The sequence below is a fragment of the Melospiza georgiana genome, chromosome 9 (genome assembly GCF_028018845.1).
Source record: "Melospiza georgiana isolate bMelGeo1 chromosome 9, bMelGeo1.pri, whole genome shotgun sequence".
Lineage (NCBI taxonomy): Eukaryota > Metazoa > Chordata > Aves > Passeriformes > Passerellidae > Melospiza > Melospiza georgiana.
Genome location: NC_080438.1, coordinates 14241528 through 14268898, shown reverse-complemented (window position 1 = coordinate 14268898; position 27371 = coordinate 14241528). Strand labels below are relative to the sequence as shown.

The 27371-nt window shown below is 35.5% G+C and overlaps 1 protein-coding gene across 11 annotated transcripts in view; it reads left to right on the top strand.

Moving 5' to 3' along the window:
* Positions 1 to 27371, top strand: part of PTBP2 (polypyrimidine tract binding protein 2) — a 242079-nt gene that overhangs the window by 207348 nt on the left and 7360 nt on the right. For 9 of the 11 annotated variants that reach the window (XM_058030340.1, XM_058030338.1, XM_058030339.1 and 6 more), the window contains 6 exons: positions 2829 to 2904; positions 13944 to 14116; positions 14541 to 14684; positions 17080 to 17244; positions 17322 to 17432; positions 23972 to 24167. In XM_058030340.1, coding sequence (XP_057886323.1) covers positions 2883 to 2904; positions 13944 to 14116; positions 14541 to 14684; positions 17080 to 17244; positions 17322 to 17432; positions 23972 to 24167 — 811 coding nt within the window. In that variant the 5' untranslated portion in view covers positions 2829 to 2882. The remainder of the gene's footprint in view (positions 1 to 2828; positions 2905 to 13943; positions 14117 to 14540; positions 14685 to 17079; positions 17245 to 17321; positions 17433 to 23971; positions 24168 to 27371) is intronic. The other 2 variants (XM_058030342.1, XM_058030343.1) reach the window with 1 other exon arrangement.

Below are 27371 nucleotides of genomic sequence, written 5' to 3'. Positions count from 1 at the left end.
TCTATGATTGAGACTAATTAAATATTTGAGATGCTTGGAAAATTGGATATGATTTTGAAATTCATGTGTGACATAGCAGAGTGATGAAAAGCTTTGCTCGTGGAGCATGGTGTTAGTCCTTTTTGGCTTAGCACCCTCTAAAAGAGTATGCACATAAAACCAATACCAAGCACCCAAATCACAAATTGAATACTCCCTTATCTCTGCTGAATAAATGTAAGTAAAATAAGTATTTATGTCTGTGTAATTTGGGAGGGATTGTGTTACACTGTAGTGGCAGTCTAAGAGCATACATTGGCTTGCTTTAGATGCTTATATGAATTTGCTTTACTGGCCAACCAAGATCTTCAGACAACCCTTTTGAAGTAAAGCACAAAAACCAGGCAGGTACTGCTTTTGATTTTGTAATTTACCACTCTGTATCCAAGTCCATCGTGTCTTTTGCTGCAGGGCAGATTCTAAAGTTATATACTGAAGTACAGAAGGATCTAGGCTGCTTAAGAACCAATTAGGAAAAATAAGCATGTATATCTATAGGATCATTACACTCATGGTAAGAGAGCTCTTTGACCAAAAGCTTGGGAAATACATACAGGGGTTATAGAGATTTGCTATACATTTGTGATTTCACAGGGGAATTGGAAGAACATTTCACGTATGAACCTGTACCTATGTGAATCAGACTTTTGAACACTAATTTATGCACATAAGACAAGTGTAGATTTTATGATACAGGCCAGCGCAAGAAATTCACGTTTAATTGTTTTTTGGAAGCAAAAATGTTAAAACTTCTAAGTGCAATGGCAAAGTCTTGTGATTGTGAAGGTGTTCATGAAATGTAAAATGATATGTTTGTAAATGAAGAGAGAACTGTTCATGAAACACAAATACAGGAACTGAATATCTACTCTGAGTAATTTGTGCTCCTTTTGGATTTTTCTGCTGTGGATTAAGTAATTAACAGTTTTTTTGAAAGCCAGATTTACTAGGAACCAGAAGTTTATGTAATCATTCTTGCACTCTTTCATTCAGCAGTTGCTGTTGTAAGTAACTTTCTGAAGCTGGAGGCAATTGAAATCTGAAATTTTTCAGATTTGTGAAATTCCTACAGGTTTTGGGAAGAGCATTCATTTGGTACTGGGGTTACTTCAGCTGTTTATGTAGTAATTGCTGTACCATTACAAATTTATGCATGCTGTATTAAGGGGGAAAAAATGCTGGTGAAAGATCTTAATCAGCTGGACTATGAGCAGAGTCAGTGTCTGCTGCTGCTTCTGCCTGTTCAGCTGGGCTGGCCCGGCTGCAGACAGGGGCTCCCAAGCAAAGCCAGATGGGTATTGCAAGCACTTACCACTGCGTAACCTAATGCTGCTAGTAAACTTCAACTTTGCAGCATTCTACCCTTGCCAATATTATGTTAGATAAAGTAGAACATGAAAGGGAAAGAATGTTTGTTTCAACTTACACCTGCATATTACGTCAGTAGTAGAAAGTAGTGTAGTTAGAAAAACAGAGAATTTCTATAACTTGCCTATAAATTGCTTCTCAGTTCTATCCAGCTAAATTTTTCTTAGTTATATCTGTTTAGAAATGCATCCTTGCATTAAAAGAACAACACATAATCCCTCTCATGGTTCTATCTGGTCTTGGTATTAGGAATGATGCAATCTTAAGGAAACTCTTGCTCATTTGATAGGCACAGCTTTGTTGCTTGCTATGTACCCTTACAAGCTTAGAGCATTCAGTAAACTATATAGAGATTCTTCAGAGCTGATGTTGAAAACCAAGTAAACTTTAATGGCTCTATATGTGTGTACACATATATAAACTTTAACATACTGTTCTCTGTGTGGACACAAATATAGTGCAGTATGAGAAAAAGGTAAGGGTTTGATTTTTATAAGTCTTTTAACTGTGCTGTCTATGAAGGTAATAGTCTCAGATGAATTTATTATGAAGTGCCCTGTAAAACATACTCATTAACTATTCTTGATTCTCTTGTAGTGTCCACAACAGAATTAAACACATTTATTTTAATAAGGATGTGTAGAAACTTTTTTTTTCCTCATTGTCATTTTAGCAGTGACCTGGATTTGTAGGCTTTTTGAGGGATGGAGTCTTGAGAATGAAGAGGGTTGGGGCATAAAAGAAAAAAAGAAACAACAAGGTGTGAAAAGAAGCGCCTCTTCAGCTGCGTCAAGTGCCCATCTTACCATTTGTGGAAAGGGTTATCTTGTATGGTTTTAATATAAACCCTCCTGATTTTTGCAGCTCACTTTTAAGTCATTCATTAATTTATATTTTTCATGTTTTAAGAACTACAATGGAGATGTAATTCCCTGCCCTAAGTTGTGTTTTGCAGAAAAAATGAATGTCCCCAAAATGAAAACTGATTTAATTTCCTGTGATCATTAAATATTTGTTTTTAAATAGGGGTGTTAAAATTGAGCTAAACTCCATATTTCTTTCTGCATAGATTTCCCTTGTAGTTTCAGCTAGATATAATAGTTTAATATATATGTGTATTAAAATATTAAAACTTAAATTTATTTAAATGTTATTGAAGTAGAATAAATTTATTTAATTATATTTTAATTTGAAATGCTGGACAAAATTATTGTTCAGCAGTTCTCATCGTGTCCAGAGATGGCTTTATTTCAGTGATGGGTTAAACAACTGTGCTTAAGCTGCTCTCATTTCAGATTGCCATGTAAATATTCCGCTTTACTTAGATTTCAAATTGTTGCACTTATCTGAAAAGAGGAAGTATCATCTTTAAAAATCACAAAATAGAGGAAAAAAATCTCTTACTGTCTCTTTCTTTTTAGAGAGGATCTGACGAACTTCTTTCAGGCAGTGTACTCAGTAGCCCGAACTCTAACATGAGCAGCATGGTAGTTACTGGTAAGTGATGCCCTTTCAAAGGAGAAATCTATCATTTATACTTGGACTCATTTCCTGTTTACAAGGGGAGAACACCAAATGAGAATCCATTGTGCTATAGAGGGATAAACTGTTGGCTTATATTAGAATATAGTGACTTTGTATTTCCTACAAACCTTGGGTGTCTGAGAAGAATAATCCCACAATCAACAGACAACTTTGAGATGTCTGCACACAAAATTGTTGGTGGGTGATGGGATGAAAAATCACAGTTCTCTTGTACAGCTACCTTTAAAGTAAGGACTCTCAGCTGCAAAGGTAAACAGCCCAGTAAAATCTCAGGCAAAGGTAAAGAGCCCAGTTCCTGTGTGACATCAACTTCTTTACTCATGGTCATCCACAAGTGTGGGTGTTACAGGGAAGACCACTGTGCCAGTTTGATAATGCAGTGTGGATTCAGGAAGAGGGAGTTCTGGGTCACTGCTCAAGCAGGAAGCTTCACTTTGCTCCTTCAGTTTGAGATTGCAGTGGTAGAATATCAGAGCAAAGTGACTGTGGCTGTTCTTGAATCAGTTTTCTGGTGATGCAAGATAGAAAGGTTTTTTTCATTAATTGGCACACACTAAAATGCCTTCTTTTGCACTTGATGCTTCTGTATGTTGAATGTACATTGAGTTCCCTTGAAAAGCTCATTTCAGAGGTCTTGCTTTTTCTCTTTTTTCTTTTTCTACCGTACTATTAATTTTTTGTGCGTTTTTTCTCTTTTTTTTCCCTCTTGCCTTAGAGATGTGGAGGAGTTAATTCATGACATAGAGGGTTGCTGCACTTTCCAGTCACTTGCCTGTTTCACTGTTCTGCTGTGCCTGATTTTCTGTATTCATGGGGTCAGCAGTATAATCACTGATATTAATAGCAGACTATTTCCATTTTTAATTTATTAGTAAGAGGTTGGGATTCAGGGCGCAATTTCATGTTACCATTAGGGTGCTGTGGTGACAACTCTTGCCAGAATGGGTGGCTCTGTGCTTTCTCATCCTACATCTTTAGCACAAGCAGAAAAACTCCAAATCCACATTTCTGCTACACTCTTCTGTTGGAGTGCTTATACACTTGCAGAGTAAGTTAATGCAGCATTAAACTATTCTAACAAAATAAAGTAGTTTTCCCTTGGAGCAGCTTGCTGATCAGTCATGTGATTGCACAGTTGTAGACACAGTGTGGTGTTGAGTGGAGGAGTGTGGCAGCACAACAAAGCCACTTCCACTGGCAGTTCTGTCACCAAAGGTGACGAGGTTATTACTTTGGAGTAAGTCAGAAATGCAGTGCAGTGTAGTGCATTCACAGCCATTTTGGAACCCCAGAACATATGTCTCTCTTCTCTGTTTTTCTTCCTTCCTTCTGGTTCTGAAAGAGGTCCCTCTTTTGTTCATTTTCTTGATGTCCTCTTCAGTCCTGGATATTTAGTGCTTCATCAGTTTGCTTTACTTAAATGAGAAGCAGCTATGGAAAGAGTTGTGTGCCAAGGGTTTGGGTATCAGCAGAGGACATTAAGACAGGACTCAGTCCTAAACATTACCAAATTATAAATATATTTTTAGATAAACTTTTAGTTCCAGGAAATTAAATGCAAATTAATTTATGAAAGGAAAAAGGAGGTAAAGGAAAAAAAATTGAAATAACAATTTTAATTTTTGAGGTTTTGAAACAAGAAATACGAAAGCTTGTCTAAGCAGCCCCTACATACAAATTCTTCCTTAAAAATTGTGAGAATGGAAAAACATGTTTTGATCCCATTAGGTTGATCTATGGGATAGAACTTTGATGTATTTAACAGATATATTGCTTCTCATTTTGTTTTTATTTCCCAGCTGATTAAGGGTTTGGGTTTTATTTTTGGGAGTTTGTTTGTTGTGTGTGGGAGTATTCTTGGTGTGGGTGGGGTTTCTCTGTTTGGGTTTTTTTGACATCCATAACCATAACTCAAGAAACAATCTCATTAGCAGCAGTAGTTAGAGTAGTGATCTGGCTCCTGTAGTATCAGATGCCTGTCCTTAAAAGTTTCATATAAATTCATTAATATGTAAAGAAGGTTGGTGGAAAAATAATTCCAAACAAACAAAAACTCACAGTCTGAATGCAGTGCTGTAGTTCAAGTCATTCTCTACAGCAGTCTGTAAAAAAGGGATTGGTTTGTTTGGGTGTTCTATTTTTTAAACATTTTCTTGGTATTGTATTCAAATTTCATTCTGCTTGTCTTTTTGAAGTAGCACAGAAACCCCCTGTAGAGAAGGATAAATCTGCTCTTCAGCTTCTGAATATATCCTCCCATAGTTCTTTTTTTTTACTGTGAACAAGGAAGTACTTTTTCCAGACTTGCACTGTTTACAAGTTCAGATTGTAACCTCAGAAGTAGTTAGATGTGAAATTGAAGTCTGTGTTAATTATTTTGTAGCCATTTCCAGAAGCCAAATGAGTTCAAGTATTCTTTCTATCTGAATGGATGTCCTCCTTTTGCTTCAGTTCTGCTATTACTTTTTCTCTTCAGAAGAATTTAAAACTTCAGTCAATTAAACAATTATTTTTTTCTGTAGCCAAGGTGATGAATCTTTCCCAAATTTTCTAGGGCTTCAGGGACCCTATGATCATTTATTAAGTCCCTTGTAAATGAGACATGTTGTCGATACTTGCCTATGTAAAACTAATACTTGTTCTTGCCCTTTCATTCTTAGGGTTGGGAAGTGTCATGGTATTCTTATGAGGTTTGGCCATTGTTTCCCAGAGAATATAGAAACCTATTCTGGTTCTGACTGTGATATTTCCAATATCTGATTCTGTGATATTTTTCTAAGTAGGTAGCTAGGGGAACAGAAGAAAGAGGTGGTTTGTCTTTGTAATCCTCTGGGCCTTCTATTGGTGAAAGTGTACACAGTCAAAAAAGCAGTTATCAATAGCAGTGCCTTAGCAGGCCTAAACTTTGAACAAAGTCTTGTCAATCACAGCCTCATTTCTCTCTCTGCTATAAAAATATTAACCTAAACCAAAATGCCTAAGTTGTCAAAAAAAACCCTACCTTTTCTTGGAAGGGAGGGGTTTTGGTGGAACTGAGGGCAGTGTCATTATGGGTGAGACTGGAGATGATTTTTTAAAAAAATGAACATCCTACCTTTTTATCATAGGAAGAGTTCCTTTAGTGAGTTGTGTTTTTTTTTTTTTTTGTGTGTTTTTTTGTTTGTTTGGGTTTTTTGTTTTGTTTTTGTTTGGGTTTTTTTGTTTGTTTGTTTTGTTTTTTAATTCAGCTGCCATTCAGTGAGAATACTGTAGTACTTAATGCTTTTAGTACTTTAATGCTTTTATGAATACTTTTGCTCTAATCTTCTCTCCTAGTGAAAGGCATGAAAGAGGAATGGTTTCTCTGCCCTATAGGGAGTCTTGCAGATGAATCCTTTCCTATTTCTTTGTGAAAGAAACTTGTGAAATTGGTGAGCAAAAAAAAAGGCCAGCATGTTTGACATAATTCAAAATGCAAGGCCTGTTCCTTGGGCCTTTCCTGAACAGTTTTGTCATCTGTATCCATCTCCAGACTGTGTAGGTGACAGCAGGGTACAATAGCAGTCACTACAGGTGAAGTTAGTGTTTTAGGTACTTTCTGTGTCTTTTGTAAAAGAGCAGTCTTAAGACTGTAAAGGAGCAGAATTCTACACTTGGATTAAGATGACTTTTATCTCTTAATTCTGAGCACTGTTTTGGACGAATTTGATTACTGTTATTGTAAGGAATTTCATATTAGTTAACTGTTTATATTTAAATATACAAGATTTATTCTTGTTCCTGAACCAGGTTGGACAGGATGGCAGAATATTATTCTGTAAATATTAAGTGAAGGATCCCATACACTAGATTAGAATTTGTAGCAAGGGAGAACAGCTTGTAAAGTACAAGATCAGCAAATATCTAAGCTTAAGAAGTTCTTTTGTTATGTTACATGTGTAAGTTTCTGATGTTTTTAACACCAGCTGACATGAGTATATTAAAGTTGTGTTCTCAGAACTACAGGCCTTTTACTACTGCTTAAAGTACTGCTAGTTTTCCTTTAGCTTTTTTTGAAAATATTGTCAAAGTCTGTTCTTATCTTCTTCCACTATCTTGCTTGACTCTGATTTCTTTAGAGAGCATAATCTTCTCATAAAGATCCACGAGTTAATTTTTTTTTTGTGTTGGTGCACAATGACTAGAAAGGCTCTTTAAGTAAGCTAAAATATGATTTGGTAACAGGATTTTGAGAAACCAGAGCTGAAACCAGGATCTTTAAATACATATTGCTGATTCTGACATCGCTAATGGTTTTGAAGACATTAGTAAGGCAGATTGCAAATGATTGTACATAAATAATTTTTTTACCTTTCAGTGCTGTATGTTCAGTAAGTACATAGTTGTTTATTCTGCAGATTTTAAATGCAAGGAAAAATATCCCTTATCCTTCAAAACTGGAAAAGTTGTTTCCTGTGTAAAGGAGTAACCTCTGTAAAGGCGTTACTTTTTCACTGAACTTGGTGTGAGGCTTTGGCTGTTCAAGATGGAGGATTGCTTAATGGAAGTTGTAGGAAGAGTTATCTGTGTGGAGATGCTCATGCCATGAACTCCTTGCTGAAATCCACATACAAAAATGGTAAAATTTTTAAGGGATGTAGATAAAAAGTGAAAGATGTTGATGAAGGTTTTATGAAAATTGGCTTGTCAAAGATAAGAAGAGTTGGCAGGTTTTCTTGTTGCAGCTGCCATCAATTTCATTGTTCACATTTGTGTGTTTAAAGTAGATCAGTAGAAACGTTCCAAAATCGTTTTGCAGCTGAGCTCACCAAACTCCTGGAGCTTTGAATGATACTGTTGATCTTGTTTTTACTTAATTAGCAGGGAATGTTAGGAGTGACTTTGGTAGGTACTTCATTGTATTAACAGAATAATTAGCACTGAGGCATACAAACGAATAATATTTCAAGTGCTGTATTTAACTTGGGCAGTAAACATAGATGTGTCATAGATGTGCCATTTTTGCTAGCATATTAAGTAAAATTAGTTATTAGTTAAAATTAATGATGCCTAAACTTAGGTAATTTACTTCTGAAGTTTTCAAATTGATTACAATTACTAATAATTTGAAAGATTTTAAGAAGTACATTACGTGTGACTGGAAGATATTGTAATTTAATAATACTGTATACTTTACATATTTCTACAGATACGCAGATTTAGAAACGTACAAAAATAAAAAATCTCCAGATGGGAGCAATAAAATGTGGCTGTTATTATCAATTTGGGTAACTTCTGTCTGCATTGCTATGCTTTGATAACTCCTTGTTCTGCTTCAGTTGGATTTCACTCTAGCCTGTGGTATTTTTACGTATTTTTAAGGACCAAATTAGGTGCATTCATGTTAGACTGCAGCATTGAACTGTAGCCACTATACCATACTGTAAATGTGTTATCATAGTGCTTAGAAAACTCAATGCTCAGTGCATTTTGGAACAGGCACAGTCTATGTGCAGATGTGCCACTTAAAAACTGTATTAAAGTTTTCTTTGTTTTACTGTGTTTACTTATTTAAGCTCAAATTCCTCTTAAGCAATAATCTTTGTAGTGTAGGATAGTTTTAATATTGGCTGGTCAAGATTTTTGTATGTACATGGCTCATGTCTGTGATAAACAGCAAAAAAACCCTATTAATAAAAGCGTAATTAACCCTGACCAGTGTAACCTAACCTTCAAGGTTAACGAATGTGGACATCAGACAACTTCATATTCTATGTATTTTTATTGTATTTTGAGTGTATGTCTCCTTTTCTTGTTCTTTCAAACATTTTGAATTCCAGATTTTATCTTTAGGTTGAACTTTTGATGATTTACATGCTAAAGCAAAGGTCCTGTATATTTGCTTTTGGGAGCCTGGGAGAGGTCACTGGTCAGCTCCCTTCCTACGTTCTATCACATCAGGGTAGGGTACAGATAGGAAAAATTTCCATAAGAAAAGAACTTTCCAGAAATAAAACCACAGTGGTCTCTATTACACAATTTGTGATTGTCTGCAGTTTGTTACTGGTTGGTTGAGGCAGATGATTGTGTTCAGTAGCCAGTGCAACATTTTACTATTTGTCTAATAAACTAGATATCTTCAGACACATATCCAGACAGGAAATAAGTGACTAAGAGAAAGGCAATGCAACTGATGTTCTACAGTTGATAACCTGAAATCACATATATTTAGCCAAGGTAAAGCAAGAAGTGCTTTCTGCATAGAACAGCACTGAATACTACTGTTATTAAGCTTCTTTTCTCTAGTATGTACAAACTGAAAGTTACTTTTTTTTTTAATTGGTTGTTGGTATGTACTGGCAGTTGTTAACCAGAGTGATTTCTGCACGAAGTGTGTGTATTTATATATTATTTCACTACTGCAGATATGCAGGAATTTATAGCCAGTGTCTTGTAGTAATTTTTACTTTTTTTTCCCCTTTTCAGGAACTAATGGGTGAAAGCAACTTTATGTTGTATCCAATTTTTTTTACCTGTACCCACAGAGTTACATTTCTGTATTAGGAGATTGTGTGCTTACGAAAAAAGTTTATGATACAGAAAAATTATGCATCTAAAATAAAGGTCTCAGAACTCTTAGGTCATATTTATATATTTCTTTTTAAAAAGTGCAGAGAAAAGCTCCTCTAGGATGAAATTTTATTAAAATATGTTTTCAAAATCAGTTATTATCAGGTAGTAAGCTATTCATTCTTTGCTAGAACTTAGGCTGAACTTAAAGAACAGTTTTTCTGCAAAAACTGCTGGGTTTCATTGAATATTCATAGCTTGAATTGGACTTAAAATATGCCTTGTGTATACTGCAGTTCATTTTGTTGCTTTTTTATATAGGTTCCTATTTCTTTGTTTAATAAAATAGGAGTATCTCACTGAAAATGCCAGGACCCAAGTTGCTCACATTATGGCCATTTAAAGGCTTTGTCAACCTGTAAATATTCAATTTCAACAAGTTGATCTATGCTGAATTGAAGGAACTCCATGCAGCAGGGATGTGGCTTATGTATCCATTATATTTAAATTGTAGTATCCTATTTGGATGTGAGAATAATGCTTTGAATATCATTAGTAAAGATGACATCTTGTTTAAGATATAATTGCCTGATGTCACATGGAAACTGAATTCTTCATCTCCTTGGTGGAGAGATGCAGAGGACTTAGATCAGTGCTATGGGTGTTACAGAACATGGGTTTTTACAATAGTCTGAATTGAATAGAACCATTCCTGTGCTCAGTGGATATTGGCAGTGCAGAATTAATAGTTGGGCTTGATCTTCAAGGTCTTCTCCAACCCAAATGTTTCTATGATTCAGAACTAGGTTTCTAATTTTTTTTGGTTTATATAACTTGATTTGTAAAGAGCTAACACTGTGTTTTAGTCATTCTCTCAGTGCTTCTTAAAACTTTTTCTCCCAATGCAAATATTGTAGCCTGCTGTTTTCAGTGCATATTTATGTTTGTTAAAGTTTTAGCAGTAAAATGTTTGAATTGGATCAAGATTTTCAAGTCCAGTGAAAGCCAGACTACGTCATGAAATAGCTACTTGCCAGTGAGTCTCCAGTTCAACAGCAGTTTCAGCAGTAGTTACTAGTCAGGCTGTGAGGTCTCCTCCAACATCCCTTGGACTCTCCCCAAATTTCAGCAGTTTTGTTTTAAGTGCTGTATAGGGAAGGTTCTTCAGGTTTGTTGCTGATTAGGCATAGACTCTGTTTCTACCAAAAGACCATGTTACTCCTCTAGTACCTTGCTCCCCTTGGACTTGGCTTTTAACCTTTATGGACACTGATTCTGCTAATAAAATTTGTTAGAGGATGAGATTGTTGATTTAACAGTAGTTAAATTCACCTTTCAGTGACTCTGAACAAGTTGTGCTCCTGTGTCATAAATGTGGTTTTCTATTCCCAAGTGCAATTTAATGATGCATCTTCAGCCGAGAAGTACCATTTATAATGACAAATAAGAGACTACAGTAAGAGAGGTGTCATACAGTGCCAGAATCTCTCAATAACTCTCCTAAAAGCTAAATTTAATTTGTTCCATGAATGTCTTTAAAAGTTCACTTCTGCACGTGCATGCATAGTTAGTGTATGATACAACACTTCATTACTGGAACAGGAAATTCCTGTTAGGTGATGCTGAATGGATAACCAAATGTAGTAAAAGTACATATTCTCTTTGCATTCAGCAGCTGACACGTTCATTTCTTCTGTCTTCCAAAATCCATTGTTACATTTTTTGGCATAAATTTTACTTTAAGAAAGTGGTGTTCATTTTTTAATGAATGGCACCAGTTCAGCTTTCATTGCACAAGAGGTGCTTTTGCCTATAAGTAATAAACAGCTTTTGTCATGTTTATCTGCCCTACAGCTAGAATCATTTTTTGGGCAATTCCATAGCACTGAGAATGCTACCAGTCCTCCCATGCTGTCTCTCCACCCCCCATTTTCTGATTGCCATATGTTCTTTTGTGCCTAATTCTGTATTTTTTGTATATATTACTGTAATATATTTATCTGCTCTTTTACGTAAATGTTTTTACCCAGGCACTTGTCTACATAGCTTTTTTTACAGTAAGTAAAAAAAGTTACAAGTATAGTGTAGTTTAGGTTTAAGACCATGTAAGAATAAAATTGTGTGGGGGGTTGTGTATGTGAACTAAGTTAAAGCTCTTAGTTGCTGTTTAGGAAAAGATACACATTAGTGTATCAAAATGCTTCTTTTAAGCTTCTTTAAACTTACTGCAGCAAAAGGTGAAAAACTGTGTAAAATGCCAGTGTTAGTAGCAATGCTAATAGATGCAAAATCAATTGGGTAATACAGTAATTAATAAATTATTGTGTTAAATAATTATTAGAGAAACATTTGATATACATATATGTGAATAATAATTTTACGCTGGCCAGTGCTACCTTTACTAGAAATGCTGGGATTACCTGAAGCCTAATTTAAATAAGAACTTTAGTGTAACAAAAAGTAAATTCCTGAACATTATGCTGTGGAAAGGTAATATGTTAAAATTGTCTGTTGAAAAGCACACAAAAGAGAAAACATTTCTGCCAGTACTGATCTGAGCCATCATGTTGAATATTTTTCTGGTGATGTAAAAAAAAAGAGGTTTCTTAATTTCAGAAAATCCTTTAGTTTGAAAACTTTTGCTCGTTTTCATTTCTGATTGGTTTCATATTTTTTGAAACTTTAATGAATTGAAATTATTCAGAAAACTGAAGTATGAAGGGCATTGGACATCTAGTCTCAGTATCACCTTAATTCTTTTATCCTTTGCAAGTTTGTTTTTAACATGTTTGTAATGCATAGTCCAGCCTATCATACTTCACCTTGTTTCTTCTGTTCAGTTTTTTTTTTTTACTTTTTTAGAGCTTTAAATTAAGAACTAGAGAAGAGTATTGTGTGATGATCTTCAGGTGAAAAGTAAAAGTACTTTTTTTTCCACAAACTTTGGTTGTCTATCTCTTTGAGATAGTGTTATAATGTATAATTTTGAGCAAGTGAAATCTGGCTACCTGGAAGCTCAGTCTCACCATGTTTGCCAAAATGGTTCAGGTTAGAGTCCTGTGTAGACTTCAGATCCTAGGTCAGTGTGTATTTTTTCAAATTTTACTCCTCTGCGTTCTACCAAAATTTCTTTCTCTGCAGCAGACCAAAATAAAAAAAACTACTATTGCATGGATTCTAGCATTGTCAGTTGGAGATACTGCTGGCTGAATTTTGACCAGTCTTGAATGTTGTTAGGTTTTTATTGGTTTGTCTGCTGTAGTAAGGTGGAAAACGCTTTGTGTTCTTCAGTGCAAGAACTTTTTAAAAGCTTAGTCATGGAAATTTTTTTGGAGGAGGGTTGATGGTAGTGGTACAGGGTGTGGGTATGGAGTTACTGCATGATGTACCTCTAAGACATACTGGTTTTAACTGATAGGATATTTTGAATTTTGTATTTAGATAAATCTAAACATCTTTTTTGATAGAAGAAAGGGAAGTCTTATCACTTGTTTCACTAATGTCTAAGTGCATGCTGATTTCCAGCACTGATTAATTTGTTAATATTATATCTTATGACAGTGTTGTTCTTTAGCTGTTGACTCAGGTGTTCACTGACATATTTTTAACCTAAGTTAATATTTTTTTTCTGGCCTTCTTTCAAAGGCAAGATTTCTTCCATCCAGCTGGTTAGCTGCTTATCATATGCAAAAGGAATTCCAGTTGGAATTTTGCTGTAATTCTTTGCAAGAATTCTGGAGAGTAATCTATATAGTCTTTCTGGTGTTTTGTACATTGATGCTAATGCTTCCCTGATTCTTTTAGGGAAATGTATCTGGATCTTCCCCCATCCCTGTCTGTGTTGGCTGCATCATGTTATTAGCTGGTTTTTCCTTTTTTATGAGTGAGCTCGTGGTTCAGAATGGATATTTTCTTACCTTAAATTGTTGGTTTCGTCAGCTTTTTGTGATGTCAGTCCTCTGGGTCATCCCCTTTCTCCACTCAGATCTTTCCCAGCATTAATGATGCTTCCTGTCTTGCTTCGTTACTTTTCTACTTTTTGTGTCCAGTTCCTTAGTGCAAGCAGTTCTTAAAAAAACTTTAGGATCTATTAATGGTCCACCACTATTTTACTTCTTTCAAAAGATGTCTAGGTAGCCACTAACTGTTTTTACTTTAATGTATGTTGGAGTTCTTATGTGAGCCCTTGTTAGATTAATAAGTTATTATATGAGATGGTTTACTGAAAGTGAGGTGTAAAGGATTTGCTGAGGTCTCTGTCAGATGACTATGTCTTGAACAATCTGCCTTCCATGAAACTAGCATTTGTTTCTGCAGAATTTGTTCTGAAGCCTTGAATTGGACCTAAACCAAATGAGATGGCTCGCTTAAAATTAATTTCATGTTTCTAATTAAAAGTATTTTTGATAAAGCATTAGTAATATCAGTAAACTTTTCAAATAGAGTCTGAATATGTCTTTCAGCCAATGGTAATGACAACAAGAAATTCAAAGGTGATGATAAAATGGATGGGGCTCCTTCTCGTGTTCTTCATATCAGGAAATTGCCTGGGGAAGTGACAGAAACAGAAGTTATTGCTTTAGGTTTACCTTTTGGTAAAGTAACCAACATCCTGATGCTGAAAGGGAAAAACCAGGTAATTTGATGCTTTTTGTTTTTTTTCATATGTTTACTGTCTGATTTCAAAATATATTGTTAAAATGGTGTTGAAGTAAGTGTGAAGCAGTAAGTGTTCTAGAAAAAAAGTGCTTTTGTTCCTTTATTTTTTTAAATTAATTTACACTCTCTTTTAGTAAATTTTGGGGACAAACGGGGTGGTTGGCAGCTACATAAAGCAAAAACTTAGTTGGAAGAGAAATATTTATTCTTGCATCTTCACTGATGAATTTTTGGAGATGAAGTAGTTTAGCAAATAAAGTTGGAATGTGTAGAATGACATTTTCTGAAGACTGATACAAATTGTTAAAATGTGTTATCAAACCCTTTGTTTTTTTATGTACGTCTAATATGAAGATTACCTACTTTGTAAATACTGAAAATTTTAATTCTTTTAATTGCAGGCATTTTTGGAACTTGCCACAGAAGAAGCAGCTATCACTATGGTTAATTACTATTCTGCTGTGACACCTCATCTTCGTAACCAACCCATTTATATCCAGTATTCCAATCATAAAGAACTAAAGACTGATAACACACTTAACCAGGTATATTTACTGTTCAGTAGTATCACAAATGCAGACACTGTAGAAGATGAGGCATGGCACGTGTTCTTGGCTCATGTGCCATGTTTGAATCATTTGGTTTTGTCCACATTCTAACACTCCTGTGGTCTTACCTATGATTGTTCCATTTTGTGGCACTGAAAGGTGTTTGCTTTCTGTGCCATCTTTCCATTACAATAAATTTTCTTAATGTGTCCTTGATGTCAAGAGGCAGAGGTTCTCAAGTGTGTTTTTAATAGTTATTTAAAAGTTCTAAATAACTTCAAAGTTTTTGTCTTAGTTTAGAGACTGTAGGATGGTAGAATTACCTTGTTCTGAGAGCTGAGATTCCAATGCCAATTTGAGTTCCCCTAGTGGTAGTGGCTAATGCCAGTGCCTAAGTTTCAGTGCTTTGCATGATCACTACCACTGGTAACCTCAGCTTGTGATCTGCTTTTTCTGGAGAATAATACCATAGTGGTCACTCTAGAGACAAATGTACTCAATAAAAACCACTATTTTGATCTCCATTTTGCTCTTGCCTCCCCAGGACCTATTTCATGACAAATACAGATACATATGTCTATTTTTAGTATAATTGAAGAATTGGCACAAGTAATGTGGTGACCAATTAATGCAAACTATAGAGCGATAAGAGACTCAAACCTACCAGAAGTCTGATGGTTATTTGAAGATTAATTTCTTATGTTGCATTTTTGATGATACAAAAAACAGTGTAAGTGCCAAATTAATTTCTATTGTGTCCTCTGTTAGGACATGTAAATAGTAAAGTTATGGCTGTTGCCTTTGGAAGCAATTTCAGGGTAATCTATTGAAAGACATTTTGGTTCAGATCAAGTATAGTGTTGATTTTTCTGTTGGTCTTTCTAAATAGTCTTGTTCCTTAGAATACTTTGATTAATTTTTATAGAGGTTACCCACCCTCCCAAATGACTATTTAGGTATGATGCTAGATGTTATTTTGAGCTTGTTTGACAAAATACTCATAAGAACTTTAATATTTACCATTTTTTAGTTCTGTGTTCCTTCATGTACTCACGTTAATTTTAATGGAATGAAATATGATGTATAAGTACATATAGACAGTGCTGACAAGGGTCATATGTTAAAATTGGCTTTGCACGTTGTAGTTCATTGTGTTATACAGTTTGAACTTTTCCAGTCACTGTAAGGACTGATATTTAATTGATATGTGCTTATAGAAAGAATAGGAAATAATTATGCAACTCAGCCGAGTATCTGGCTATCTTGAAAGTTGTGTTTCATGCATCAGGGAAAAGAAGTGTAATTGAAAGACATTTCAATGTAATTAATGTTAAATGTAGAGGTAAATTTTGTTTTCCCAACTGGTGTTCACCAGGTCTTTTTTTTTCCCCCTTTCCTTATTCATTGATTTGATTCAATATGAGGAATATCATGTAAGTTGTGAGACATGAAATGGTGTAGTATCTCTTAATACCTTTAAAACATGCAGTATGCATTAATATGATGGTTATTATTTTTACCTGGCATGCTCACTTCTCTCTCTTGTTTTGTATTGTTTTGCTTCATAAGGCGACTGTAATGAAAGTATTACATGGAACCTCTTTTTTCTGCACTTTTTCTTTCTTAGAAAAAGAAATCTTTCTGATACTGTCAGTTTTGGAAGTGGAAGTAGTTACATAGATGTGTGGTTTTGTGGTATCATGGTTACCTGTGAATTTCTAAAATCCTACTTGTGTTTAAAAACAAAAAACGCCATATGTGGAGAGGATTTTGTTTTTCTTTTTACAAAAGAGGGTGGATAACAGACACCAGTTTGTTTACCTCTCTGGATACCACTTTCTGACATGTTAGTATTTTGAATTATTTCATTGTGTTAAAACTGAGAAGTTTGGACATGTTAGTTTAGAATTTTCCCTTCCTATTATAACCTTCTACATAATTAAAATGGCAGTGAAATGTTAGCTGAGATGCAATCTTTTGAACGTAAGATAAGTACTTCTGCTTTCCTAGCATTGGGGTTTTTCCTTGGTTGGTTTGTGGGTTAGTTTAGCTTTATTTCCTGTAAAGGAACGAATCTTGAAACCTACAAAATCCTCACGTTCTTTATCCTTACTAGTAGAACAATAAGCTTTCTACTAGAAAGATTGATATTGGTGCCTTTTGAAGTTCCTCCTTAATGTGACATAAGAATTAATTGCTGTTTTCATTTTTGTTGGCCCTTCTCACAGAGTCAGACTGCATTGCACTTAACGTTGTGTTATGTCTGTAGCTCTGAGTTTTAAATTAGTGGACTATTTTGTGTTTTTGGAGTTAACTATATTAATATTTCTGACTAATTTCAAGCTGTTATCTTGAAATATTAAGAAAATCTCTCTTCTGTCATTTTTTTAAGCGGGCCCAGGCTGTTCTTCAGGCAGTGACAGCTGTGCAGGCATCAAACGCTCCCATTAGTGGGACCACTGTTAGTGAGAGTGCAGTGACTCCAGCTCAGAGTCCAGTACTTAGAATAATTATTGACAACATGTACTATCCAGTAACCCTGGACGTTCTTCATCAGGTAAGTCAGATTTCACTGTAGCTTGAGCTATGGTTGGGAGAAACAGATGTGTAAAACTGTACTATGTGTTTTGGCAGATATTCTCTAAATTTGGTGCTGTATTGAAGATAATCACATTCACAAAGAATAACCAGTTTCAAGCTTTACTGCAGTTTGGTGATCCAGTAAACGCACAGCAAGCAAAACAAGTAAGTATAGTTCTCTTCTAAGGCTAGAGATCTTCCTGTACTCTCAGTATTTGTAAAATGTTGATGTAACAGAGTACTGCCATAACAATGTGTCATACTCCTCCACCATGTGTGTGAATCTTCTGAGATTAAAAAAAATAGTAGTTGTTATACTGTGTGAAATCAATGTTTAATGATAGTATGTTTATGGATACTGTGTCTAAAATATTTCAGACATTTGTATGAACAAATATTATAGTAAGACTGCACAGAGATGAAATAATATGCAAGACTGCAATAGTAAAAATGTCTACCAGAAGTAAGAATGTAGGATGGCAGGGTGATGCATAATTAATTCACTGTAAGCAGCAAATTTAGTAACCCTATTGAATTGTTGTTGGCAGGTGCTTTTAAGCATCCATACAAAAATGTGATTTGTGGATTAGTTACAGATTTGTGAAAGTATTTAGTTATAGTATCCTTAAAAAAAAAAAAAAAAAAAGAAAATCTAAACTTATTTGTAACCATAAATGCCCAGAAGAAAGAGTAGAAAGAGTGCAGTTTACTCATGTGACCAGAGTGTGAAGAAGCTCTGCAGCAGTGATGGGTGAGCAGGATCTTGCTTTTGTTTTATAGAAACTCTCCTATCCTGGGTAGGAGAGGCAAGAACAGGTAGCTGGTTTTATTCATTATAGCAGGAGAAAACCTATGGATAAATTATGGCAAAGATCAACAGCATGTCATCTAGACCAGATGGTTTGAATTAATTGAATGGCATATGTTCACATTTGTGGCAGTAGAAAAGGTGAACCAAAGGGGAAGGTGAGATTTTTATTATTATTATTATAATCTTCAAGAGATAAATGGAATTAATTTGTATTTTCAAACTTTCACATGCAGTCTGAGTTTGAGGAAGGCTGATTAAAATTGATGTGCTGGTTAAGTGTTGCTTGGCAGCATAGAAAGTGCTTATTGCCTGTAGATGACAGACTAGCTGAGAACTTCACAAAATTGAAAAGCTCACACCTCAGGCTAAGTTGGCAAATTTTCTTCTTGGTAGAGGAAAGACAAAAATGGTCTTAATTTTCTGTTGTAAAGAATGAGGACTATATTGAAATAAAGACTTTGTTAAGTGGTGGATGGTGGTCATTTTTGTCCCTATCACCAAATGAAATACTCGGCACTGAGTCAAGAACTGTGAGATGGTCAAGACAGGGATCACAAAGAATTGGACATGTTTTCAAAAAACAGAGTGTAAGTTTTCATGCTGTTTTGGAAAACAAGACAGAAGAGATGATTTGCACCTTGATTTATGGTGGCTTTAAGATAATCTACTCCAGAAAAACAGTCTGGAAATACTTGTAGATCTGGAACACAATTTAAATTAGGGATGTCCTTTTCAGAGTTGAAATAATATCAAATTTTAGATTGTGCCTCAGAATCAAGAGAGATGCAGATATATCACTGTACTACACAAGAATTGGTATGGTTGGAATGGACCTTGCAGGTTTAAATTAGTGGTACAGAAATTACATCATAACCTACAAGTTCTGCTGAAATCAATTGTAGACATTTAGATTTCTATTTGAAATATGTGATAAATAGTTGGATGCTAAATATATTTGTTACAGAAGGTTGTAATTCAGGCTTCACTTGTGTTTGAAAAGCCATTTTTCAGTAGTTTTCAGTAGTAGATGTTACTGCTGCTTTCAAAGTGCTTTTCTGATGCAAAGTATGACATCAAGTGTTAAAGCTTTTGACCTCATTTTTCAAGTCATTTATATTATCAGAAAATTTAATGGAAAAATGACGTCTGCAAAATGGACTGTAGTGATATGAAAATTATCAGTGTAATTCTAGGAATATATTATAAAGAAGTTACAAATGGAAGGATGAGGTATGTAAAAGTGTGAAAGGAATCTAAGAATCTCTTGCTGTTTTTGACTTCAGACAAACTGATACTAGCTTGCGGGACTCTATTGATCTTAAAAAAACCCAGCATGTATTTGTTTCTCCAGTTTTGCATGTTTTCATTAGGGTGCCTGTTCACTTGTAGTGTGGGTGTGAATGACAAAACTTCATTAAATAAGTGACTCCTGTATGTGCAGTGATTGTCAGAGTAATGTTGGGGCCTTATTGACAAAATGAAATGGTCTTAGGTTTATGGTTTCATATTTTAACCAGTCTATGCATAAACATACAAAATGTTAAGAGTAGTGCCAAGTGCAATTACTAAAGGATGCTAAATCGGAAGGAAGGTTTTATTTCCCCACTGCCTCACAAACTAAATAGAATAGAATACAGTTCTTGCAGTTAAGCCACTGTGATAAAACATGTAGTGCCACCAGAACAAAAATACCTGAAGGAAAGAAGCAGTCAGGTGATAGGGGAAAAAAACCTCTTCAGCTTATATACATCTGGATGTAGAAGCAAGATGATGTGGTGGCTACAATTAAGTTGCATGGAGTTCGAGATCAAACACATGGTAAAAGAGTAAAGTTTTCAATTTGTTTTCCATCCAAGTTACTGTAGAAGATAATGGGGAAATTTAATTTTCCAGTGGCCCTCTTCACAGGAAATCTGAATATGGCCTTAATAGAAATTGAAGACTTACTAAGGAAGTTAAAGAGCAATTTGAAAAACTCAAGTGATGTAAGTACCAAGGAGAGATGCTAAGCATTTGAAGGTTTTGAGAAAACAGTGACACTGACAAGAATGTGCAATATGAGGCCTCTAGCCCTGTGGGATCTCTTTTGCAATTTGAATGAGCAGCTAGTGAAAAACCTTATTCCTCCTCTGCTTGTTTTGTAAGAAACTCATTTCCTGTAAAAGGACAGTGGCTTCACTGATACTTGTTTCATCACCACTTTCAGGCTGGATCGTTATGGGTTCCTGGGGTGAAAACCAGGAGCTTCAGGTTCTGTATAATGCAGCAGTCTAGCCAGGGTGGAGAATGTAACTGAGAATGGGCAGGAGTAGAGCACATTGAGCTGCTGTGCTTCTGCTAATGAAGGTTTTGTCTGGAGATGTCTGTATGCATATGGAGATACCTAAGCGTTAAAAATAGCCCATTTTCATTGTAAACGATGAGTACTCTTAGCATAAGCAGCAGATTTAAATATTTGAACACCAGTACTTTGGTGTACCATGAGATGAGAGTGCTGGTGATTGTGTCTGAGAAGCTGACTAATTCAGAGCATTGCCTTCATGCAGATGTACTGGAAGTATTCTTGCCAAATCATGGATATTAACAGTCATTAATGACTCATCTATAGACAATCAGCAGAGGCTCGTATGTAGTGCATGCAGGTCATCTTGACCCAGCATGGGTTAAAAATAACACTAGAGGTTCTGTTACAGTGTGCCAGTTGATCCTTCCTTGGCCTGCACGTGATCCAAAGATTCCAGTGAAGTTTGACTGCCCATGTCATCTTTCCCGTTGTTTTGCCTCTCAACTTCAGGGTAGCTCTGTGCTGGTAGCAGTCTGCAAAAGATCTCTGCCAGTCTGCATTGCCCTAAAATATGTTGTAGGAACTTCAGGTGGTTATTGCAGAATGGAAGAAAGGACATCTTCAGATAGGATACTGAGCTGCAGGGCTATTATCCACTATTATTGTATTAGGCTTTTTTGGACATCTGTAGTTCTAAGGAGCACAATTTATGCTCCATTCAGATGCACAGATCTGTGGGATGCACTTGGCACATATTTCTCCCAAGAAATACTTGCCGTGCAACCTTCAGTTACCTTGAGGTACTTACTTGAGCTGGAGTATGTTTTGGAGAATGTTTCCTTCCTTGGGTTTGAGGGGGTTTTATGCCTTTAGCTCTTAACACCCTTCTGAAAATCTTAGATTTAGTTTTTTGGGTTTGCTGATACAGGCAAGATGAAGAATGGTGCTCACATTGGTAGAAGGTCTCATGATTCTTGATCTCCTTGGTTTGGCCCGTGTGTGATGTGGTGTGGTATCGCATGTGAAATAAATACACAAAAGAAAAGTTTCTTAGCAGTAACTGGAGTTCTTGGAGATGATGTTGTATTTACATTCACTAGCAGTGAATGGCTGGTGTCATGTTTTTCAGGATGTCTGAGAGGAACAGTGTTTGAGGGTTTGTTGCACATTCTTTTGCTATACAAGTAAGAGCTCAGGACACACATTCGCATTTGTGAACTTTAGATGTGAACAATTAATCTTGAAAAAATGCTGGTTGGCGAGAATCTTTCTTGCATTGTTAGGTGTATGAGGTGTATGATGCTGCTGGTAGAGATGGTTGGGGTGAGGGTCTTTGTTTTTTGTTCTTGTATCCTTTCCTAGAGTTTGACTGCAGTCCTTATTAAGAGTGCATCTCCTTCCTTTCTTGTTCAAGATGTTCTTTCAGCCCATCTATCCTCCAGCTACAAGAAATTTCACTTGTGCAGTACTTTTTATATGTATTTTTGGTCACTTTGATTTTGGAAGAAAGAGGAGCTTTTGGTGTTTCAGTAGAAGTTTAGTTACTTGTATAGCTCCCTTTAAACCCTGACTACTCTAGAAACTCCAGACACAGATATATCTTGGTTTGCTACTTCTTAAGTGTGAAATATTTCCATCAACTTAGCAGCTTTCTGCAAGCCACCAGTCAGTATTTCTACAGACTCCACACAGAGATAAAGTATGAATCTTGTTGGGTCCTATGATTCAGATTAGGCTAAAGAATATATCCTTTCAGTCTCAAGAGTTCACACCTGTTTGCTTCATCATGGGATTGGGTGTTCCCTTGCTGAGTAGTGACATTGTATTGACTGTAAGTAAACTCTGGCTGGATAATTTGCACCTTCCTCTAGTCCATGTCTTAGTGGATTTTAGAAGGTAGGAAGTCTTCTAAAAGTGATGGTAGATTCTCAATATAAACTTTTTTAGGTGTAAGTGTTCAAGTGATACTCTTTTCCCAAATACCAACAGGAATCTTGGATTGTGCTTTGCCACCATGTATTAAAGAGTTAGCAAATGGTGTATGCTGTAATGGTGGTGCTCACCACCACCCCAACAATACAGATTTAATTAATGAAGCTTGTTCTATGAATAAGGACAGTAAATTTTGCTTTTGAAATATTGTATAAAGCATTTTTAAGCTGAATTTCAAGCATAGGAGTTTCTCTTTAATTGCTATTTGTTGATACAATGCTTAGATTTTCCAGTTAAATTTTTCTTCTATATGTTGTTAGACCTTCTGAGCTATGGCAAAATAATTTCATTGACTTACACATTCTTTTACATTGACTGCTAATGGTGGTCGTTCTTTTAAGTGGTTTTGTGAGCCCTGGAGATGTCAGGTGTGATAATGTTTTGTGGTGACAGCCTTGCTGGCCCAGGCCTAGCAGAGGGGTGTCTGCAAGATGTTCAGTTTCCAGATGCATCACTGTATGAAAATAGCAGGCACACAAGGTTTGTGCAGTGCTAAGCTTAAAATAGTAAGCCCTACTAGAACCTGGGTGAGTTGGCAGGTATGCTACAGATGTAACCCTGCTAAATGCAAGAGCTAGCTCAGGTCCAGAAGTGGTACATTTCAGTCTAACTTTTCAGTCCAAACAAATGTGTGTATTTGAAAATTTGCTTTGTCTGTTTTTTTTTTTTCAGTGCATATATGTATATATATAGTAGCTTCATATTTAAATAATTAATTGATTGAATGCTAATTTGCTAATTTTTAAGATGAGCTGCATCGTCACTTCCTAGCACTCCCTAAGAATTAAACTGACTTTATTACAAAAGTTTCTGTATTTTTAACTCTCCCATATTCAACTCGTAGTGCTTAGAGTGAAAGGAGGATATGCCCAAAATGTAAATGGACTCAAATCCAGGTACTGACTTGCCTGGTGGCTAAGGGAGACACACATATATATGAGTGTGTGTGTGTATATGTTGAATTCTTTTACAAAAGTGTTTTCATAGAGTCCTAGTTGTCATGTTAATACACGTTCTTTTAGAAGTACCAATTAATTGTGAAAATGGGATTTCTAAAAAAGAGTATTAGGAACATCAGGTTAGCAGTTAAAGTTGGTTTTGTCTCATTTTTGGCACTAACTGCCTTTAAGCGGAGAAGGGAAGCATGCAGGAATAATCTATATATTATGCTTTAACAGATGGCTGTCTAACATGGTAGTTAAGTCTAGATTTTTTTTCTCAGTTGATTTTCCATGTAAAATTCTTGACTTTTTGTTTTTGTTCCTTTTTTTTTTTTTTTGAGAAATCTCTTTGGCATTATGTCTAATTTTAAGCTGTGCTATGGAATGCAGGTTAATTAGCTGTATTCGACAGACAAAATTTAAGTTTTTAACTTCGACAGTGTTAAAATGTCCCTTGCCACTTTAGTGCATAAAAACAGTTTCTAGGTAAGAAGGAAACATGGAGCTTCCTGGCATCATGTTGAGAGGTTAATGCATTTTAATTGGTTTTAAGCTAGACAGTATGACAGATAAATATCTATACACTGACCTTGTTTAAAATAAAACAACCAAAAACCCCAACCTTGTGCAACCAACTGTTACTGTGTCTTTTAAAAAACTGTGATCTTTTTTTCAGGCCTTAGACGGTCAGAATATTTATAATGCTTGCTGTACCCTGCGAATTGATTTTTCCAAATTGGTGAATTTGAATGTCAAGTACAACAACGATAAGAGCAGGGACTACACTCGTCCTGACCTTCCATCTGGCGATGGACAGCCAACTCTGGACCCAGCTATTGCTGCTGCATTTGCCAAGGAGACCTCTCTTCTAGGTATGATGTTTACATTCTTCTTCTGTATTGCACAGCCACTTCATGCAAATATTCATTAATTCTTCTAACAACTTAAATTACAATAGTGTCCAAAGGCCCAGGCATGGTTCAGTCTAGACTGTGATCTGAATTGTAGTAACATAATTATATTGCCTTTAGAAGTACTGCAAAAAATGAATGAAAACTTGCATGACAAATTGACAAACGCATAAAGTACTAGAAAAGGTTGTTAGTTCAGTTTGTATCCCAAAGTCTGTCCTTGCCTCTTTCATGTTTCCTGTCTGTGGCCACCTTGCCCACCTTCCCTCCTAATTTGTAAGAGAGACTTAACATGATTTGCATGATTTCTTCATGCTAAATGGTTATTTGTAATATTAGATTATGAAACTAACATTTTGCTGGTTTCCTTCAAAGGGGAAAGATTATGCTCTTTGCTTAAAATACCCAAACCCTTTGGTGCTACCTGTAGTTTCTGTGAATAAAAGAAAAAAATCTATAGTTGCACTTCTAGTGATATGTTATAGGAGTTCTGTATATCCTGCCTCAGCCTTTGAGTTCATCAGAAGTTGTTGAAATGCTCTGAAAAAGGTACAGATATATCTATCTTCTGACTATTACCAAAATAATCAATGCATGCTCCTACTCCTGTCAAATTGTTTTTTGGGAAGAGCACCTTTCACTCTTTAAAATGTAATAGCACTCAGATATAGAATCATTATTTTTATACAAGCTGATTTATTATGTTGTGATCATTGTTCTTCCCACTTAGTCTTTTTTTTTTTTGCTTTCTTGGATAATTTCTCATTTTTGTTTTGAAGAAAACATAAAAACAACATAGATTTCTTGGGTTTTTGTACAGTCTTGGCCAAACTGAAGTAAGTTTGAGTTACTCTGCAAAAGAGAGGCCTTTGCTCTCTGTTATGAAAGATAGAAGGCACTTAGTGAATGATGTGAACCCAGAAGAGGTAAATATTGTAGCTAGGGCTACTGAATATTGCACTGTATTTGACAATTTTCTGAAATTCTCAGGATACATTTGAAAGATACATTTCATATCTACTGTTGTAAAGTACACACAAAGGCTGTGCCTTATTCACATGTGATTCTCAGAGGGCATATTTCCCCATGAAAGAGTGGAGCTCCATTTGGAGTTTAGTGTCCTGTTCTTCAGAAAGAATACCATGAGATGCACATGTGGCATTGCTGTAAAAATTCTTGCTGTAGCAATCTTTTATATGTATGTAATGAGATTGCCGACAGAAAATTCATTAATTTCATTGATTTCAAAATTCACTTCTTCCTTTTGCTTATGTTACACTTTTATTTGCTGCAAACTTGTACAAAGCATGGGTGCAACTTTGTTGTTGGCTTTCTAAGAGTGTACTGTACTCCATATGTCAAAAGCGAGATTTAGGTTCAACACAATTTTATGGCTTTAGTTTTAGTGACAGGATGTAAATCTTGTTAGTCTTGGTGCTTAAATCTGCACTAGTTCCATACCAGACATATCTCGGTTTCCTTTTGGGTGAAGTGAATGCTCCACTTCAGTAAATGTAACTTGATGATGTAACTCTTGTAGCTTTGTGAGCTGTTAAGCAGAGGTGTTAAGCTGCTGTCTCCCCCAAAGCCATAGGAAGCATGACAGGAACTAGTCAGTACAAGTAGATGGTGATTACTTGACATAGAGCCACAAAAAGGGTTCATAACAGGTCTATAAACCCTTGTTTATAGACTTTAAAAAGTTCTTGGTCAGTTTTACTTACCTGCATTAAGATGATTATAGTGCCTGTGCTTTTCATGGAAGTTGATAATATATTTTTAGTATACTTCAATCTGCCTACTATGAAAATGACATTAGCAATTTGCATTTTGGAAGTCACAGGAAAGGATAAGCTGAGAGGGAATAAATAATGTGATATGTTGTGTTTTAACTTCATTGGGGAAAAGGCCTCAAAAGGCTAGAAAGAAGATATGTAATATTTGTATGTTTCCAGTAATATTTTGAAAAAAACAAAAGCCTGTTATCTGTAGTTGTAGGAAGCTAAAATAAAGCTAATGACAAAGATTTCTAATACTAGTTGATCATGTTGACAACATAGCTAACATTTCTAAATAGTTTCATACGAGTCCTAAACAGTGCTACATGGTAACTTTTTCATACTAGAAACTCTTCTTATTTTTATTTATTAAAAAGCTTCTCATTGCTTTTAATCAGAATGGCAAATCAAAGTACAGTGGAGACTGCAGACCAAAAATTCTGTTTCACAGCTATTTGCTGTGGCTTTGTAATTTGTCTGACCTTTTCAAAAAATGAGATCTGTGTATGCTAAGTAATCAGTTAAAAACATATCAATCAAATAGATGGTCTAGCCTGCATGCATCATCACTCATTCATCTACTACATCCTCACCTGTGATAAAATAAGGTTTTAGAAATCTTTGAGTCTGTAAACTGGACAATATTCAATGAGTGTTAATGTTTTTTGAAAGAAGGAGGAAATTACTAGTGGACTAAATGAGCTGGTTTCAGATGAATGATCACAGGCAATTTTTTTTTCTTCTGTTTTTTACCTCATATATGAAACAATAGATATAGTCTCCCTCCTCTTCAACCCCCCTAAAAATGTTACAGATGTCACAGAAAAAAGCTTTGGATAAACAACAGCTGTGTTATACTGAATCACAACATACAAAATATTTTGTATAAGAACTACTCAAAATAGCAAATACTGATATACGTTACTCACAATTTAGATATTTGTTTACTATTACAGCTGCAAATACACTGTTGTGCTGGAAATACTCTGTTGTGTTTAGGGCTCACACAGCTTTATCCCTTACTGTCATTGCTGACATTCTTTGTTAGCACTTTTCACTAGTGCCCCTTTTTGAGATTGTTGCTGACAGTTTTGAAGGACAATAATTGAAAATGCTTTTATACAAATGGTGTTTAATAAATCATTGTTTTTAACTTCTTTGGTGGGACCAAAGAATGTCCTTAGGAGAGTCTGATGCTGTGAAGAATTTTTGCCTTTTAAAGTATGAGTTACTTGGCTGTGCTGTGCCCAGCTATGGAAAGAACCATAAACACTTCACTGGCCTTCTTTAGATTCCTTTACTCCTGAAAATGCTGGACTGGCTTAAAGTTTCTTAGGTTATGTAGAAATGTCTAGACATACTAGAAGACTGGGTGTGCTCTAGTAAG